The 17022-nt window shown below is 30.3% G+C and overlaps 1 protein-coding gene and 1 long non-coding RNA gene across 2 annotated transcripts; both read left to right on the top strand.

The window, feature by feature from the left end:
- The first annotated feature begins 2209 nt into the window (after window positions 1-2209).
- On the top strand, window positions 2210-3118 carry LOC133674299 (uncharacterized). Its single transcript, XR_009835190.1, has 2 exons — window positions 2210-2761; window positions 2886-3118. It is a non-coding gene; the product is annotated as an uncharacterized LOC133674299 (long non-coding RNA).
- A 6083-nt stretch (window positions 3119-9201) lies between these two features.
- LOC133674795 (FRIGIDA-like protein 4a) lies at window positions 9202-12696 on the top strand. The gene is made up of 3 exons (XM_062096044.1): window positions 9202-10267; window positions 11582-11757; window positions 11842-12696. Exons 1-3 carry the CDS (start codon window positions 9379-9381, stop codon window positions 12463-12465), a joined length of 1689 nt encoding a protein of 562 aa, XP_061952028.1. The 5' UTR covers window positions 9202-9378; the 3' UTR covers window positions 12466-12696.
- Window positions 12697-17022: the final 4326 nt, after the last annotated feature.

Genomic DNA, 17022 nt, shown 5'->3' with positions numbered 1-17022 from the left:
CTGCAAATATCACTTCATGAAATCTATGATCCAGTGGAACCCAAAAAAGAGAGAGAAAAATCATGGTCTCCCGTCCTTATCAATGGCATGTGGTGTATCCAAGTCGTCGGGTACCCTTTGACCGTGTCTCATATTTAGGGTTGGCTTGTTTTATGAAAAATATTATTTAGAAAAACATTTTCCACATTTTCAATGTGAAAGAAACATTATTAAATAAGTTAATTATAAAAAATATTTTTTAAATAATTTTTAAATTTATAATATTCACCAACATCTGTATCATCATCACAATTTCATGATCACCTATATTACGTGTTCTTGTTATTAATATAATAACTAATAATAAACATTTTTTTCATCATTTCACTAAAATTCTATTTAATTTATATTTATGATTTTTTTATTATCACTATTATCATTGCAATAACAAATATCATTTCAGGACTATCATAATTATTATCTCTGTTAATAATATTATAAATATTAAAATCATTATCTTTATCATATATATTGCTTTTCTTCTCATCTTATTATAATAGTTCAAAACCCATGAATAAAAGATAATTTATTCTATACAAAAAAAATATTTTTTTATGCATCTAAATAACAGAAAATGAAAAATGGAAATGAAAAATTTTCTAGAAAAATAATTCCTAGAAAAACAAGTTTTTGTTTTTACTAAAAGAAACTTTAGGGATTGGTTTAGTTGTTCACTTAAGAACATTTCTTATAGCGGGGAAATAGCAAATACGAAAGAGAGGGGGATTTTATTTGCTTGCAATCAGTCTTGCGGTTAGGCATTCCAGCAACTGCTCCGTATATATTAATATAATATCCGTGATATACTAATTTATTCTCTACCCTCCAATTTTGACGAGTACAGCTCGTATATTTTGACTATGGTTAGGCTAACTGAACTCAGGTTATTTTTACAATTCACATTTTTTTTTCTTAATGTTGTTAATTCCATTCCTATACTCTTAGTCCATTAAGAATTCAGTCCCTACATCACCAATATTTTTATTTTCTGTTAATTCATTCCCATTCTTTTGTTGTTTTGGACTTCTATTCAAGGCTACAATACGGGTCATTCTGGGTTTTTTTTTTATTTTCTATATAAAATATTCTTCTTTTTTTAAGAATAAAAATATCTCAAATAAATACAAGAGAAAATCTACTAAATTAGAATATTTATAAAAAGAATTATACCTTGCAATGATTATCAAAAGCATTTATATATTACAGAAAATATTTTTGAACAAATAAGTTTTTAATAAAGTTGTTTTCTACTGGAATTAATGTGATTTAAAATGTATAAGAGAAGTTTTTCGGTTTATATTTAGCCAAGATTTATAGAATAAACTGAGATTAGAAAAAATATAAAAGAATTAATATGATATAAAATTTACCAACTACTCTACGGAACGTTGCTTCTATTTAAAAAAAAATAAAACAGTCTTAAATTATATTAAAATGAAAGTTGTCAATGATGGATGTGGGCATAATAAAAATAGAAGGATGGACATAATAAAAATATAATTAAAAGGACTATCTAAAAACAATGTCAGCCGTAGAGGGACTACATAAAAGAACTAACCCTCGGGAGGAATAAGTTTTCTTCATCTCTGCCTCGTCGACTTTCAAAAAGGTTTTTTTTTTTTTAATTTTAGATAATATTTTAAATTGTTCTCCGAAGAGAGACTATTTCCCAAATAATAATATAAATATACACCAAGTTAAATGTTCTTATGGAGTGGGGGAACCATCAATATCAGCACAATCAAATATGATTTGAAGACCATAAATTATTGATAATAAGGCCATGAGACAAAACCATGAATAAATTTAAATTAATCACTGTCTTAGTGTGTGTGTGTGTATATTGAAATAACAGAGATATAAATCACTTTTTTTCGTATATTTCTAGTTTAAAAAAATACAAAAAATTATTTTAAAATTATCTCAAATACAAATCAGCCAAATATATAAATCCCATCAATCAAATTTCCTTTTTTTTTTCAAATTAACAAATTATATACCTAAGCTTTCCCATCTAATGCTCGAAGATATTTCAATTCATGACCAATACAATTCAAAATCAAACAGAGATAGCTCAAAGAAATGAGAACACGACAAATCTGACAAATAAATAATAAGAATAAAAAAGGATTCCATGCAAGTCTTCTATTCCAGAGTAAAAAGAAAAATAGAAAATAGCCCGTCAAAACGAAAAGCTAAGAATAGTATAAAGCAGGGGAGAGATAACAAAGAAAGAGAAAGCAACGCGTTCCTTCCTGTGAGAAGCCACACTTCAACGCCACGAGGCAGCTTCGAGGTCACTTTCTTGAACGAGTCAATAAGATGAGCCGCCGAGCGAGTCAAACAATCCCCTAATGATATCTTTTTCTTCGTATGGATTCGATTTTCTCTTGTCTTCGACGAAATAGTGCAGCCTCCGCGTTTCTTAATTGCCTCGAAGTTTCTTTCCTAACGTTCATATAAATTCCTCGCAAACCTCTTTATGCGTCTCATATCCTCTTGTCTTCTCGCTTTCACATATCCCCTCCGAGTTCCCTCCCCCAGCTCCGTTTTTGTTTCTTCTTCTTCTTTTATACTAGTGTGAGATCATTATCAGTTCTGAAGATGAGTTCCATGAGATTGTATGCTCTTCCCATCATTGGCTTCATGTTCTTGGCACTCTTGGAGTTTGGTTTCGGTCAAGGCACGGCTCCTTCCCCTGCAGAAGGCCCATTTAATGATGGTAGGCAACTGTCTTGATTCTTTCAATTCTTCATTTCTGGGTACCTAAATGTACTGTGCACTGAGTTGTGCCTTGGCTTAATTGGAATTATCCTAATGTTGTTAAATGTTGGTTTTTGCTGCAGGCAAGACTATTGATCAAGGAATTGCTTACGTCCTTCTCATGCTGGCCCTTGCAATCACATATCTCTTCCATTGATGTATTTTCTCTTAGACCAGTTTAATGTATTCAAATTCTTTATGTACTCTCTCCTCATATTCCTCTGGAGAAATTGCAGCGATTGTTTTATCTATTCATCTCCTTGTAATATATGCTATGCTGCTTGAGCACTGATCAGAGAAGATAATTTTCGGGAAATTTGATTTGCCTCCCTCGAGTTTATCGACTGTTTCAACTCATCTCAAAAGTTGTATTCTTTTTTTACACTAATTAGTTCCCTCAATTAGTCAAATTTCATTGCATCTTCAATTTCTCACAAGCCCATTTACTTTGATAAAAGATGGGCATTTAACTCGCAGGGATGGCGAGTCATGGATAGGCATGAGCTTGTTTCAGTGTATCTATATATATTAATTGAAATGGGTTTAAAAACCAACATTTACTCTTAATGGTCGTATATATAATTACATCCATCTAGTCCAAACTCGCTTGCAACATTAATGAATATATTCCAAACATAGAAAGAAAAACTAACCTAAACATGTATTTGTTAATTCAAATAGTCAATATCCAAGATAGGAACATAAAATGGGTCATCTATTATTGGAAGGAGTTCTCCAAATAGATTATTGCTTACACATCAAAACAAAAACTAATATAAAAATACAAAAAAAAACATGTATTTTCCAATTTAAATATACTCGATTGTCCTAAAACCTCTCATTAAACACTCAATGTTGGCCCTTAATTGTTCCATAGAGATCTCAGTCTTCTAGCTTTCTGTGTTGCTAGTTATCCTTGTATTGTGTTTGCACCTAGTTTTGTGTTCTATTTTAGCTTAATTTTTGTATCAACAAATATGGAGCAGGGACTATGGTTTTATGGTGCCTGAATGTACAAAGTTACAGTAAAAATCACGGCTTAAAAGGGTTTTCTTTTTTAATGGGGAATGTATAACAGTTGCCTGGGCTATAATAGTGTATCTTTTAGCATGTTTCTGAGGGTTTTGAAATAAGAAAAAAAATGTTATGACTATGTTTTCTTTATATCAATGTTGCAACAAGTACTAGGTATTATTTATTTTTGCGTTTCAAAAGCATTTTTGAAAAAAATTAAATTTTTTTTTATTTTTTTTTTGCTTTAAATTAATATTTTTTGGTGTTTTTAAATCATTTTGATGAGCTGATATCAAAAATAATTTTTAAAAAATAAAAAAATATATTATTTTGATACTTTTCTGAATAAAAAGCACTTTGAAAAGCAACCACACTACCAAACAAACCGTATATAAGTTTTAGCTCATTAAAAAGAATGAGACTGTAAAAATACAGACCTTTATGGATGATGTAATTGTGTGGTTTTTGGCCTCTTTTCGCATCAATAACAAAGGATATATGGGTTATTTTTTTGTTGCAAATTCCAAAATATTTTCACTATGAAAAGTAGAATGGAAAAGGTGTGTTCTTGTAAACCCTAGCAAAAACAATTAGTTAAATTAAAAGTTTATTAAAGTTAACTTGATAATTAAAAATGAGCACAAAACAACCTCTATAAATAATGTCTCTAAACATGATTGATCATATGAAGAAATAAATTAAATGCCTTATAGAAGTTAGATTTATTAGGCCAATAAGGCATGTTGAGTGGTTATTTAACATACTGCGAACAATAAAAAAAATAGCAAATTAAAGGTATACATAGATTTTAGAAATATAAATCTCGCAACTCTAAAAAATAAACATCTTATGCTAGTGGTTGATATGTTGATAAATGCAGCATTTGGTACTACAATAGTCAACTTCATAGAAGATCACTCTAGTTATAATCAAATCTTGCAAGTTTAAAAATGTTAATATCTTTTACCAATGGTTGATATGTACTCAACTTCATGGATTTTCATTCTAGTAATAAACAAATCTTTATTATAAAGAAAGATGTTAATTAGATTGAATTTAGATGTTTTGGTTCACTGCAAATGTATGAACGAGTGGAAATGTTATTTAGATAAAAAAAAATTATTAATGCAACATACCAAAATGCAATGAACTTGATCTTTCATAATATGATTAATTACAATACAAAGGTAAATATTGATGATATTATGGTAAGTCAAAATTAAAATCCACCAACATAGATGAATTACGTGTTGCTTTTGAATAAACAAGAATGAACAACTTAAAAATGAACCCTTTAAAAATGCTTTCATGGTGTGCAAGTAGATAATTTCTTAGGATTCTTAGTACATCAATGAAACATAAAAGTTTATTGGTAAGGTTTATTTTATAAGGAGGTTCGTTTCAAATAACACATGAAAAATTAGAACATTTACTAAGTTATTGAAAGGAAAAAGCTCTTATGAGTTTTAATGGAATGAAAAGCAATATGTTTTCTTTAAAGATGTAAAGACTTATCTAGCAAAACCTCTAATATTAGCCCCCACCAAATCTTGACAAGCCTTTAAGGTTGTACATTTCAAAAGCAGAAGGATCAATTGATAGCATGCTGGTATAAAAAAAATAACTCTAGGCATGAACATGCTATGTATTATCTTAGTCATGTATTCACAAAGATTTAAAAATATTGCTAGGTATTATGACCTTCCATATCTAAAAAGGTTCGAATGACTATATAATAAACATGTTTGATTAAGAAATTTCTAAAAACTGATTTGATATGGAAGGTTATAATCTTAATTTTTCATAAAGATCCCAAGTTTAGAAAATGATCCCCTAACTAAGAGGGTCTATATATCGTTGCCAAAGTTTTTAAATAAGGTACATATTATCTAGCAAATCAAGATGGGTAAATGCACCATTAATCGATTAATGGTCTATGTTTAAAGAAGTATTATCCACACATGATGGAAATATTAAAAGATGGTACTTTGAATAAATTAGATGATCAGATCACAATTATGAAATTGCTCTAGATTTATATTGATTGTGCTTTATACCTTATTGGTTAGGCTTTGTTTTATAATTTGGCTTAAATTTTATGTTTCTCTTATTATAACATGACTTTAAGTTATTATTTACAATATAATTAATTAATGGAATTAAATATCATTATTCAAAGAATTAAAGAAAAATTATAAAACTAAATTTCGTAAAGAAAATTTTAACAAAAAAATCAGTACATATAATAAATATTGTTCATAAAAGAAAAATACTTCCGATTTTGGTTCTAATAGTTTCTAAAGACACTAACACTATAAAGGCCACTTATAGCTTTTTTCCTAACTTGCCTTTAAGGCCGTTTGGTAATGTGACTACAGGTGAGGTTTACCCCACAGGCACAAATATTATCATTTGGTTAAAGAAAAAACATAGGTTGATGCTAATAGGACCCATCAAAAATTCAGTTGTGCTGTAGGTTTTGTAGAAGCAGCATTTTGCTGCTTCTCATGGGGAGGAACCACTGAAAAGTGGAGCATGGCTCCACTGTCGCACTGTTCACGTGAACAGTTTTTTTTTTTTTTTGAAAAACCATTGCAGTGAATTTTAATTCACTCGCACTATTCACATGAATTTTTTTTAAAAAAAACCAGTGCAATTAATTGATTTCACTCACATTGTTCACGTGAACGTGAACAATAATTTTTTTTGTTTTTTTTAAAAATTAGTTTAAGGTGAATTAAATTTACTCGTTCTGTAATCTCAATTTTATTCCTGATAATATTTTACCTAATTTTATTGCATGCTCAAAAAATCTTGGAAACTGTAGTTCTTGTCGGATGAATTTTGTACATAATGGAATTGTAGATAGTTTAATGGAACAATAAAAAATATTTTATATAAAGGATGCTTTATTTCATGATGTAATAGTAATATTTAAATCTATAATATTTAAATTAAAAACCATAAATATTAATATATATTTTTTAAAATTATTTTATAACTTCAATTTCAAAAGCATTTTTAACCAAACACATTAAACTACTTTTTGTTCAACCTCAATTTCAACCACAGTTTTAACTAAATATATATTTTTTCAAACCAACCTCAACTAAAAGTACTTTTTATAAAAAAAAAATTTTCAAATAACAACTACAACAGCTATCGCAATACCAAATACACTTGCTCAATTAAGAAGAGACACCATAGTATTAATTGACTTTAAAAAAGAGAAAGAGTTTTTTTTATATGATTTCTAAACTCAGTGTTAGTTTAATATATCTTGAAACCAATCAGTTAGATACATGTGACATTATTATACTCATATAATTGCATATTTATTATTAATAAAGTCTTAATTTATCTTTAATATTCATAAAATATTAGATTAATGAATCTAATACTTGATTTATAAATCTAGAGTAAAGATAAAGTTCATGGAACAAAAATGTTTTGCAAAGAAAATTATAAAGTTGTTATGATTATGAAATTTCTATTACATTAAAGCATTGTTTCTAAAATGTTCATAGTCGTTGCTCTTATAAATACTAGATATTTATTAGATCCACACAAACTATTATATATTATGTTCTTTTCTTTATGAAAGGAAGCAGTTGCTCTAATAAGCTGATGTATAATGGATATGTAAAACTAATATGTAAGTGCTTGTCATAAGACATGTATACTGAATTGACCGACATGAGAAATCCATATGCAGAGATTACCTATATCTATTGAAAGGCTCACATGACAGTCATGTAACTGATTCTTAAACTTAAGATCACTAAGTTATTTTTTATAAAAAATGTTATATTTTAATCATGTTACATGTTATCCTAATTGAGGTAACGAAGAAGCAGAAATTATGTATAACATGAACTATATGAGGCATTTAAGTGATCAAGAGAGTATTCACAACCCATGTTATAATGTCTAAATTAGAATATTGTTGATCAAATGATAATAATTACATTGAGAAACAGGTTACTGAAAAGTTGAGTCAAACCACTTATGACTTTTCTAATATTTGAGAGATAATGACAAGTTGCTAGATATTTTATTTGATCTTCAAATATTAAAAAAAATCAATTGTTGAAATGATAATAAATTATTTTGTGTAATCTATTTAATCTTATTTTATTTAGAATTATGACTTATATTTGGACCAACTTATTAGGGAACCTATTGGTCACACATATAAGAGCTACTTGTTAGGAATTAAAATAGGATGATTAATCAAGTGTGACTTGATTGTAAATAAATTTTAAAAATAAGGACTATAATGTAATTAATATAAATGATTATAATTATAGACCTATAAACAATAACGTAAGGACTTGATTGAATAAATTTCTAAAATTAACCTAAAATAATATATATATGATATTATTTAAGGGAAAACTGATATTTTGTCATTTATAGGGTATTTTGATTTTCCTATAAATAGAAAGCTATACCTTTTATTTTTAAAGATGAGAAAAATATGGTACTTAAACACATTAAACACAAAAGAAAAGGACTAGCACTCTAAGGTATATTAATCTATCTCTTCTAAAAGTGTTTAGGAGATTTCGTACTAATAGTTTGTGTGAATTACTGTTAGATGTCGAACATTTGAACGACTTGTGGTTTGCAACAACTTAGCATTGGAGCAAATATTCAAAGCTAAAAAAAATATCTCATTTTCAAGTCACATAAACTCTAAACAATTCTAAATTTGTCTAACGGGATCCTTAAAAATCCCAAAAGTTTTTAAATTTACATTTTCTATTATATGCATGTGTTTCGGAAAACCAATAACAACACCATATATCAAAATTTCTAAATAAAGCTAAGTCCACAGCATATATCATCCCATAATTTTTTTTTTAATAAAAAATAATGAAAATATCAGATTGGATACGAGGAAGTGAATTCTATATTTGGTCCAAGTAAAATTTGATGAAATTTTATCTATAGTAAGTCAAAATTGAATATTACATTACGTGAGTGATATTAGGCACCTAATTGGATAAAGTTGCCATCCCAATTTGCATTTGAGCTTGTTATTTAGTTTTGAAAGAAAAAAAGTAGTCAAGAAAATAATTGTAAGGGTAACATTTATTATTTTAAACAATGGAATGAGGGAAAACATTAATAGATATATTTTAAAAAATATGTATTTTATCCTTCAATTTCTTTAGTAATGCATCATACATGTTTATATATCTAATTTGGTTTAATTCTAATATAAACTTTAAAAATTCAAACAACGGACCTTAATAAGATGAATAAAGGAAATTGCCATAAAAATTAAAAATGAAAGAAGGATTTGATTGTAATTTTTCATATTATAAGAATAATTAAAAAATCATTAATTTAATACATTTCCTAGCGCATAAACAAATGCATTACAAACGCAAAGGGAAAATACGGAACCAGTCATCCTCAGTGCATAAATGATAAAACCTTTCCTTTTCCCTCAACCACCATTTTAGGGTTTAGGGTTTTGAAACCCCACGATCGATCAATCATTCATTCCTTAAAGAATCAGCATCGTTTCACAGTCTTCATTGTCTTCAATCAATGGCGACCGAATTAGCAATCGAAACAGAGAGAACGCAGAAATTCTTCAACGACCTCGACGCGCGAAAGACCATTCTATCCTCCTGTACCCAACTATTCACAACCTTGACCACTCACTTCAAATCCCTTCAAAACTCCCTCTTCCAGAAATCTCAATCCCTTGAATCCAAATTCCAATCTTTAGAATCCAATTCCCAGCTAACCCTCGAATCCCTTAGTTGCAGAGAAAAATCCATACCGGAACGCGAGTCAGCTGCTGCTGCCAAAGTCGAGGAGCAAAGAGAGACCGCGTTATCGGAGTTCCGAAATTCCTACTCTTTCGATAATTTATCGGATTCGTTGAAGTCTTTATGTAGGAGAATGGATTCATCTGGGTTGTTAAGATTTGTAGTTTCGAAACGAAAGGAATCAGTGTTTCTTAGAGCGGAGATTTCACGTGCGATAATGGAAGCTGTGGATCCTGCGAGACTGACTTTGGATGCAGTGGATGAGTTAGTAAGAGATAAAGTTGGGAAAGTTGGGGTTACAGATAAGAGGTGGGCATGTGGAATACTGGTGCAGGCGCTTTTCCCGGAAGGTAGTTGTTTTGGAAGGAAGGATAAAGGGCCGGAATTTGCACGTAGTGTGGTGGAGAGGGCTGCTGGGATTTTGGAGAGCTGGAAGGAGGAGGACGAGGTAGAGGAGAAGGCTGATGGGGAGGGCGGCGGCGGCGGCGGCGGCGGAGTCGTGGGACCTGCGGAGGCGGTGATGTTTTTGCAAATGGTGTTGGGATTTGGGCTGAAGTCGAGGTTTGATGAGGAGTTCTTGAGGAAGCTTGTGGCAGAGAATGCATCAAGGAGGGATATGGCGAAGCTTGCAGCTGCTATTGGTTTTGGAGAGAAAATGGGAGGTATGTAGGATGTTAATTTGATCAGTGGGTTATTTGTTCTTCAGTGGTAATTGCTGTTCTGTGTGGTCAGTTCATAAGAATGTCAGTGACTTTTGTTGCAAGGTTTTTCTGTTCAACTCGCTACTATTTTGTACTTTTGGGTTTTGCCTTTTGTTCCATACCTTTTTTGTTTGTGAGATTCATTGTTGTAAATGAGATCATTGCATAATTAGTTGGCATCAAAGGACATAATTATCTCTCTCTTTGTATGATTAATAGATATGTTTATATTGTGAATCTGAAAGGGCACAGCTTTAGTATCTCCAAATGCTATGTAAATTATGCCAAAAACGCTTTATTCTGTTTCTAAAGAACTCGAGGCTAATGCTCTAAGAGTTGAAGTGCCTATGTTCAAAATCATTTTAAAATTACCTGCATTATTGCATTTTTGTTCCACTAGAAATTGTTTCTGATGTTTTTGACATTTACAAATAATGCAAAGGTCCTATCCTGGTACTACTACATCTGCTTGGTGTGGCCTTGTTAAGTTAATTGGGTATTTGCATAATGTTTCCAGGCTGATGCTTTTGAAAGCCAGCGTGGACAATGCATTGATATCACCGGGAAAGTGATAATTTATTTAATAAAACAGACTTTACCTAGGTGATGGAAACAATGCTATACTGCCCTGACAAATAAATGTATAAATGACATGCGAGAGTTGAATTGGTTTTGCTTACATCATTGTTCATAGAACTGCTTATTTCCTTTTCTGAAGAATGTTCTTTGTACGCTTAATTGAACTAGACTCTTTAAGTGTTTAATGGTTCTCATCAACCATTTGTCAAAGAAAAAAAAAAGTCTGTTAATTTTATTGGTTTGCCATTCCAACAGGGGCTGGTTCCCCTTTAAATTGTGCATGCAACTTTGTTAGCAAACCTCTTACTTTGGTAGGCAGAGTTTATCTGTGTTGTGACTTCAGATAATAACAAGTTTTCTGAATTCCCGGGAGTAATAATCCTAACCATCATTTAAGGTTAGTTGACAGAATATCTTTCTTGCTTATTTCTTAGTTCATATGAACCAAACCTGCCTCATTCCTCCCCTCATGAGAGGTAGTTAAGTAGTGTATGATCCCTAGTAGTAGTTTCAAGATATGACTATCACTGTGTATATGTCTGTATTTAATTTAGCTGAGAGTTCAAACAAGTGTTTATGGTGTTAAACTTTTTTCTTAGGAACATCACTTTATTCTCGTCTTTCAAATCTGATTTTGATATATTGGTCTATAATCACTTTTTTAGTAATCTTTTTCAATCATAATTTGTTTTGCAGATATAATCGATGAATTGGTGAAGAATGGGAAAGAGATAGAGGCTATATATTTTGCTTCTGAATCTGGTTTGACGGAAAGATTTTCTCCTGTATCTCTACTCAAGTCATATCTTAAGAATTCCAAGAAGATCACAACTACTGTCTTGAAGAATGGCAATTATAGTGCAGCTGCAACGGTGTGTCTAATCTCTATCTATATTGTGTAATTCTAATAATATGAAACATTCGAGTCTGCAAGATTCTTAGTAATTTTTTTGCAGGATGAGTCAAGTACCTTGGAGTTGAATTCTATTAAAGCAATCATCAAATGTGTGGAAGATCATAAGCTTGAATCAGAATTTTCCCTTGACAGCTTGAGAAAACGGGCTTCTCTGCTTGAAAAAACCAAAGCAGAGAGGAAGAGGGGTACGTCAGCTGCCACTGCTACCAAGTCTCAAAACAAGCGAGGCCATGGTTCAAGTGGTGGCCGGGACAGTGGACATCCTCCTTATCGTCAAGCCAAAGCTGCCAAATTTTCAAACAATTATTCCTCTTTCAGCCGCAGGAATGCTGCTCCCCCTGCACAGCATAGCCCGGCTAGAAGATATTCTGGGCCATTCCACTACCCTAGCCAGAGTGTCTATGAGGGCCCTGCAGCAGCCCCGTATGCATCAACTTATGGTATCTCCCACGCTCAAAGCCCTTCCGCAATCTCTCAGCAACCCTACCATCACTCTCAAAGCCCCAGTGCAATTCCTCAACAACTCTACTCACAGCCAGCAGAGAACATGAGTGCTGCCGGTTTCCGTGCCAGTGGTTCTTATGGAAGCCAGACCAGTTATGGGGCATATGATTACGGCTCTGCTGCACCCGTTACTTACCAACCTTCATCCTATACTCAATAAGATGGGAGAAACCTAGCCAGATGTTAAGATATTTATTTTTATTTTTATTTGGTCTCTATGATTTCTGGATGTGGCCCTCTAATTTTGGGACCCGCCCCCTTCATCTCCCTTTCCCGTATAAAAGTTATTTTTGTCATATCTCATGACTGGATAGGATGCCCACGCCCGTAACGCTGATTACCTTTATATGGAGCTGAAGCTGGATGTGATTTCCGTGCTGTGAGTTTTAAATGGTTTGGCTATCGAGCATTGTATTCTTTCCAATTCTTTCCTTGATTGGAGTCGCCGTTGGGTGCATATGCTTGTTTTTTGGCCAAATTCTGGTTAATCAAACCAATATCATTTGCTGCTTGCACTTTTTTAGGTGTAGAATCTTCTTATTAGAAGGAAGAAATGAATAACAAGGAACATATTAATTAAAGAATTCATTGATCTATTATCAATTAATAGATTGGCATGCGTAATTTGTTAAAATCATAACAAATTAGTAGTCATGCTAACAATCCAATTTAGTAAAAACATGGCTGTAATGGGTAACAATTAGTTAGTCCTTGTAATTGATAGACCACAAGAGGTCTGAAAATAACTCACAAACATTGAGACCAGTGGAGAAGCTTGTATTAGATGTTCTATAAAATGGTTATTCATCATCTAATTCTCTATATAAACAAATAACCACACATGGATAGAGCAATAATGTCCCCTTATAACTCGTAATATTGCCACCTTTTTTAATGCCATTGCCTCTACTAGCACAACCTCATAGTCAATTTTTTGGGCTTAATAACAAGATTAGATGGTAATAGATAGTTTGACTACACTCTAGTTAGATAATACTGTCTCCTTCTATATATATATATATATATATATATATATATATATATATATATATATATATATATATTATCAAAGCTTAAATCTATTTAACGCTGATTTGAGGACTATTTTGCTATAAATAAAAAACACAACTTACCAAATCCATAACAACATTTAGGATTCGATTGATTACCTCAATCAAAACTAAAACTATAATGAGCTTAAAAAAGGTTGATCAACCACTCCTTTTTGTCTTGTTTCCAAGGAGACAAGTCCTAGGATATTCTTCAATAATAAATACTCTAATAGGAATGTTTGGAAGTTTTCAACCATATCCTAAGTATCACATGTCCACACAATAGATGCTATAATAATCTTGATATAATTTGGGTCCAATCTTCCAAGTGATCAATTGATATTTAATTTTATGAAAAAATATTCCATTTTATTGGTTTAGAGCAACTAAGGCTTTTGGGACTAAAATCGAGTCTTTGAAAACTCATGAACACCTTTAATTTTGTTCCATTGAGGACTAGTTTCTAATTTTAGTTGTTGTTATTTTTTATTTTAATTTGGTCCTTTCATTTTTTTTAAAAAAATTATCTTGATAGTTTTTATTCTTAGATATAAAGGTCCCACAATATTAAGGCAAAGGTCTGTGCTCGATTGATGCCCAATTTATCAAAATATATTTAAATTAAGTTGATTTAAAGCAATTAAAGTTTAAGGGACCGAATTTGATTATGAAACAAATATAGAAGACTGAAATTAATTAGTATAGTTAAAAAGATGCAGCAACTTTGGCAGCTCATGCAACCTTTTCTAGCGGCCAACCCACTCCTCCATTTGTGGCAATCGATGCATCTTAGAATTGTTTTCCTGTAGGGGTAGCATATGTATTCTCATTTTTTGTGGTGTGTTGTCGGTGTCATTTTCTTTATTTGTTTCCATATTTTCCCTCTCTCATCTTCAAAATTCATACTAGCCATTTTAAATTTTATAGTTGTCCCCTTATTTTATTATTATTTCAAAATTGGTCCCCTTTTTATTACTAAGTTTTTGTTCTAGGTCTTTTTCTAAAATGTAAAATTGTTTTCAATTTCGTTATTCAATAAAAAAAATTGCAAGTTGTCCTTTTATTTTATTTTTCAAATTTGATTCATATTTTTTTAATTTTTATTTTTAGTTTTTGATTCTATAGTAAAATTAAATTTTCCTTTCAATTTCATCCTCTAATTTGTTTTTATTTCTAATTTTATTCTCATTCTTTTGGATGCTATTTTTATTTATTTATTTTAGAGCCTTTTGTAAGATTAAATTTTTTAATTTAATTCTTTAGCATGTGGTTAGTTAGGAATTATGCTTCATGTTTTTTCTTGATAGGATGATCATGGTTCCATAAACCAAGTCATATATTTTAAAAATTAACTCGGGTTAACATCGTTCTTTTATTTATTGAGTTTTTTTTCTACATAATTTTTAGTTTTTAATTTGATCCTTTAATTTTCTTTTTTTTAAAAAAAAAAAAATTGGGCTTTATGATTTTTTTTCTTTCAATTTAGTTATCCTAATTTCATTACTAGGACTACGGGTTTGATGGGGGTAGCTCATGCATCTCAACATTCTTTCCTGGGGTGGCACATGTATTCTCATTCTCGATGGTGTGTTGTTAGTGTTATTTTCTTTATTCTTTCATTATTTGCCCTCTCTTTTCCTCAAAATTCACGATAGCCATTTTAAATTTAATTGTTGTTCCTTTATTTTATTGTTATTTCAAATTCGACCATTCTTCTTTTAATTACTAAGTTCTTGTTCTGGGTTCCTTTCTAAAATTAAAAATTATTTTTAATTTCTTCATTCAATAAGAATTGCAGGTTGTCCTTTTATTTTATTTTTTAATTTGGTCCATATTTTTTTAATTCCTATTTTTAGTTTTTGATCCTTTAGTGAAATGAAATTGTCCTTTCAATTTCACCATCAATTCAAAAATACCACATCTCCTCTATTTGTTTTTATTTCTACTTTTGTTTTCATTCTTTTGGTTGCTATTTTTTTTTCTTATTTTAAAGCCTTTTATAAAATTAATGTTTTTAATTTAATTCTTCAACATGGTGTTAGTTAGGAATTGGGTTCTGTGCTTTTTTTTAGGGTGATCATTGTTTTATGAACCAAGTCATATATTTTAAAAATTAACCTTGGTTAACATTGTTCTTTTATTTATTAGGGTTTATTTTTCTCAACACAATTTTTCTTTTTCATTTTCATCCTTCAATTTTGTTTTTAAATTAATCTTCATGATTTGTTTATTTTTCTTTCAATCCAGTTATCCCAATTTCATTACCAAGACCACAGGTTTGACGAGTTTTTTTTGGATCGTTACTTTTTTTAATTTAAAATTTTATTAGTTTCATCCTTGAACATTTGATTCCCTTTAGAATTGAGTTTTGTAATTTTTTGTAATTTGCTTTTTATTAGGTTATGTCATTCTTATAATCTAGATCATAAGGTTTGGTAGGCTTGTTGGGTTTGCTGGTGTTTTTATTTTTCCTGTCATTCTTCTAAATTGATTTCCTTTTGATTTTATTTTTATACATTTAATTATTTAGGAATAGGATTCTATTATTATTTTTTATTTACTTTCTATATGTTTATCCTAGTCTAATAAACCAACTTGCAACTTTAACATGCACACTCGGATTGATTTAAGTTTTTTTTTCTCTTCTATTTCAATCTTTCATATTTGGTTGGCTTGGAACTAGTTTCCATCACCTTTTTTTCTTTTTTGTTGATGTTTTTATAAGTTCTCATCCAAAGTTTTTTTTGTTTGGTTCAATCTATTTACCCTTCTTTGTTTTATCATCTTATTAAATGCTTATTTGACTTTGTCACAAATATTTTTAACTTTTTTAGAGCAAAATTGCAATATTCGGACAATTTTATTAGCTAATATTTTTTTTTTCCATTTAACTTGTGGCGTAGCGTTGGGCTATGGATTTAGTAATCACTACCACTTGTTTAATTAGGAACAGTGAAAACTAATTTTTAGTCATCACTTCTTCTTATTATTTATTTATTTATTATTGTTTAATAAAAGTAGTTCCTTCCTTGAATTATAACGAAACTATTTTATAATTATGCAAATAAAACATTTTGCCTTTTTCTTGTTGTTATACCGTAATTACTTTATTGAGATTCCAAAACAAAATAATCGCATTTATATTACTATTTGGAAAAACACTGTTCATGTAGATTAATAAGTACTATTTATTGAAACAAAGTAATGATAGTTTTGCTTTCCTCATGGAAGAATTTGAACTAGTTATTAAAGATATTTAAGATATTTTCACAAGTTTTATTTATTATTTTCTAGACAAATTAATAAGTGTTTTTGCATTTTGAAATCACCGTAAAATAATTAAAACATCTTTATACATAAAAATTAATAAATTGGTATCCAAGAGCTCTTTAGTATTTTCACACTAGTTTTTTTCATTATTATTAGATTAATCGAAATAAATTTTGGTATTTTAATAAATATAAAATATTATTTGAAAACAAAATATAGCTAGCCCATGTAATGCTTGTGCTAGTATATAGGTGGCGCTAGCGCCATTCGGGTGGCATCTCTTAGCGACCAAACAATAGCTTTTGTCGTGTTATTGGAAGCACTGCAATATCCTCTTCCTTTAAAGACAACGCGTGATGTCATTGGGGATGTCGGTGTGATGTTAGTGATTTTTT

This window comes from Populus nigra, chromosome 15, assembly GCF_951802175.1.
Source record: "Populus nigra chromosome 15, ddPopNigr1.1, whole genome shotgun sequence".
Lineage (NCBI taxonomy): Eukaryota > Viridiplantae > Streptophyta > Magnoliopsida > Malpighiales > Salicaceae > Populus > Populus nigra.
The sequence above is the reverse complement of the archived record's forward strand: the minus strand, read 5'-3'. Positions and strand labels throughout refer to the sequence as shown.

Coding starts and splice junctions, on each gene's coding strand:
- LOC133674795 (XM_062096044.1), top strand. CDS start 9,379: ATGGCGACCGAATTAGCAATCGAAACAGAGAGAACGCAGAAATTCTTC. Junction 10,268..11,581: donor TTTTGGAGAGAAAATGGGAG/GTATGTAGGATG, acceptor TTTGTTTTGCAG/ATATAATCGATGAATTGGTG. Junction 11,758..11,841: donor ATTATAGTGCAGCTGCAACG/GTGTGTCTAATC, acceptor ATTTTTTTGCAG/GATGAGTCAAGTACCTTGGA.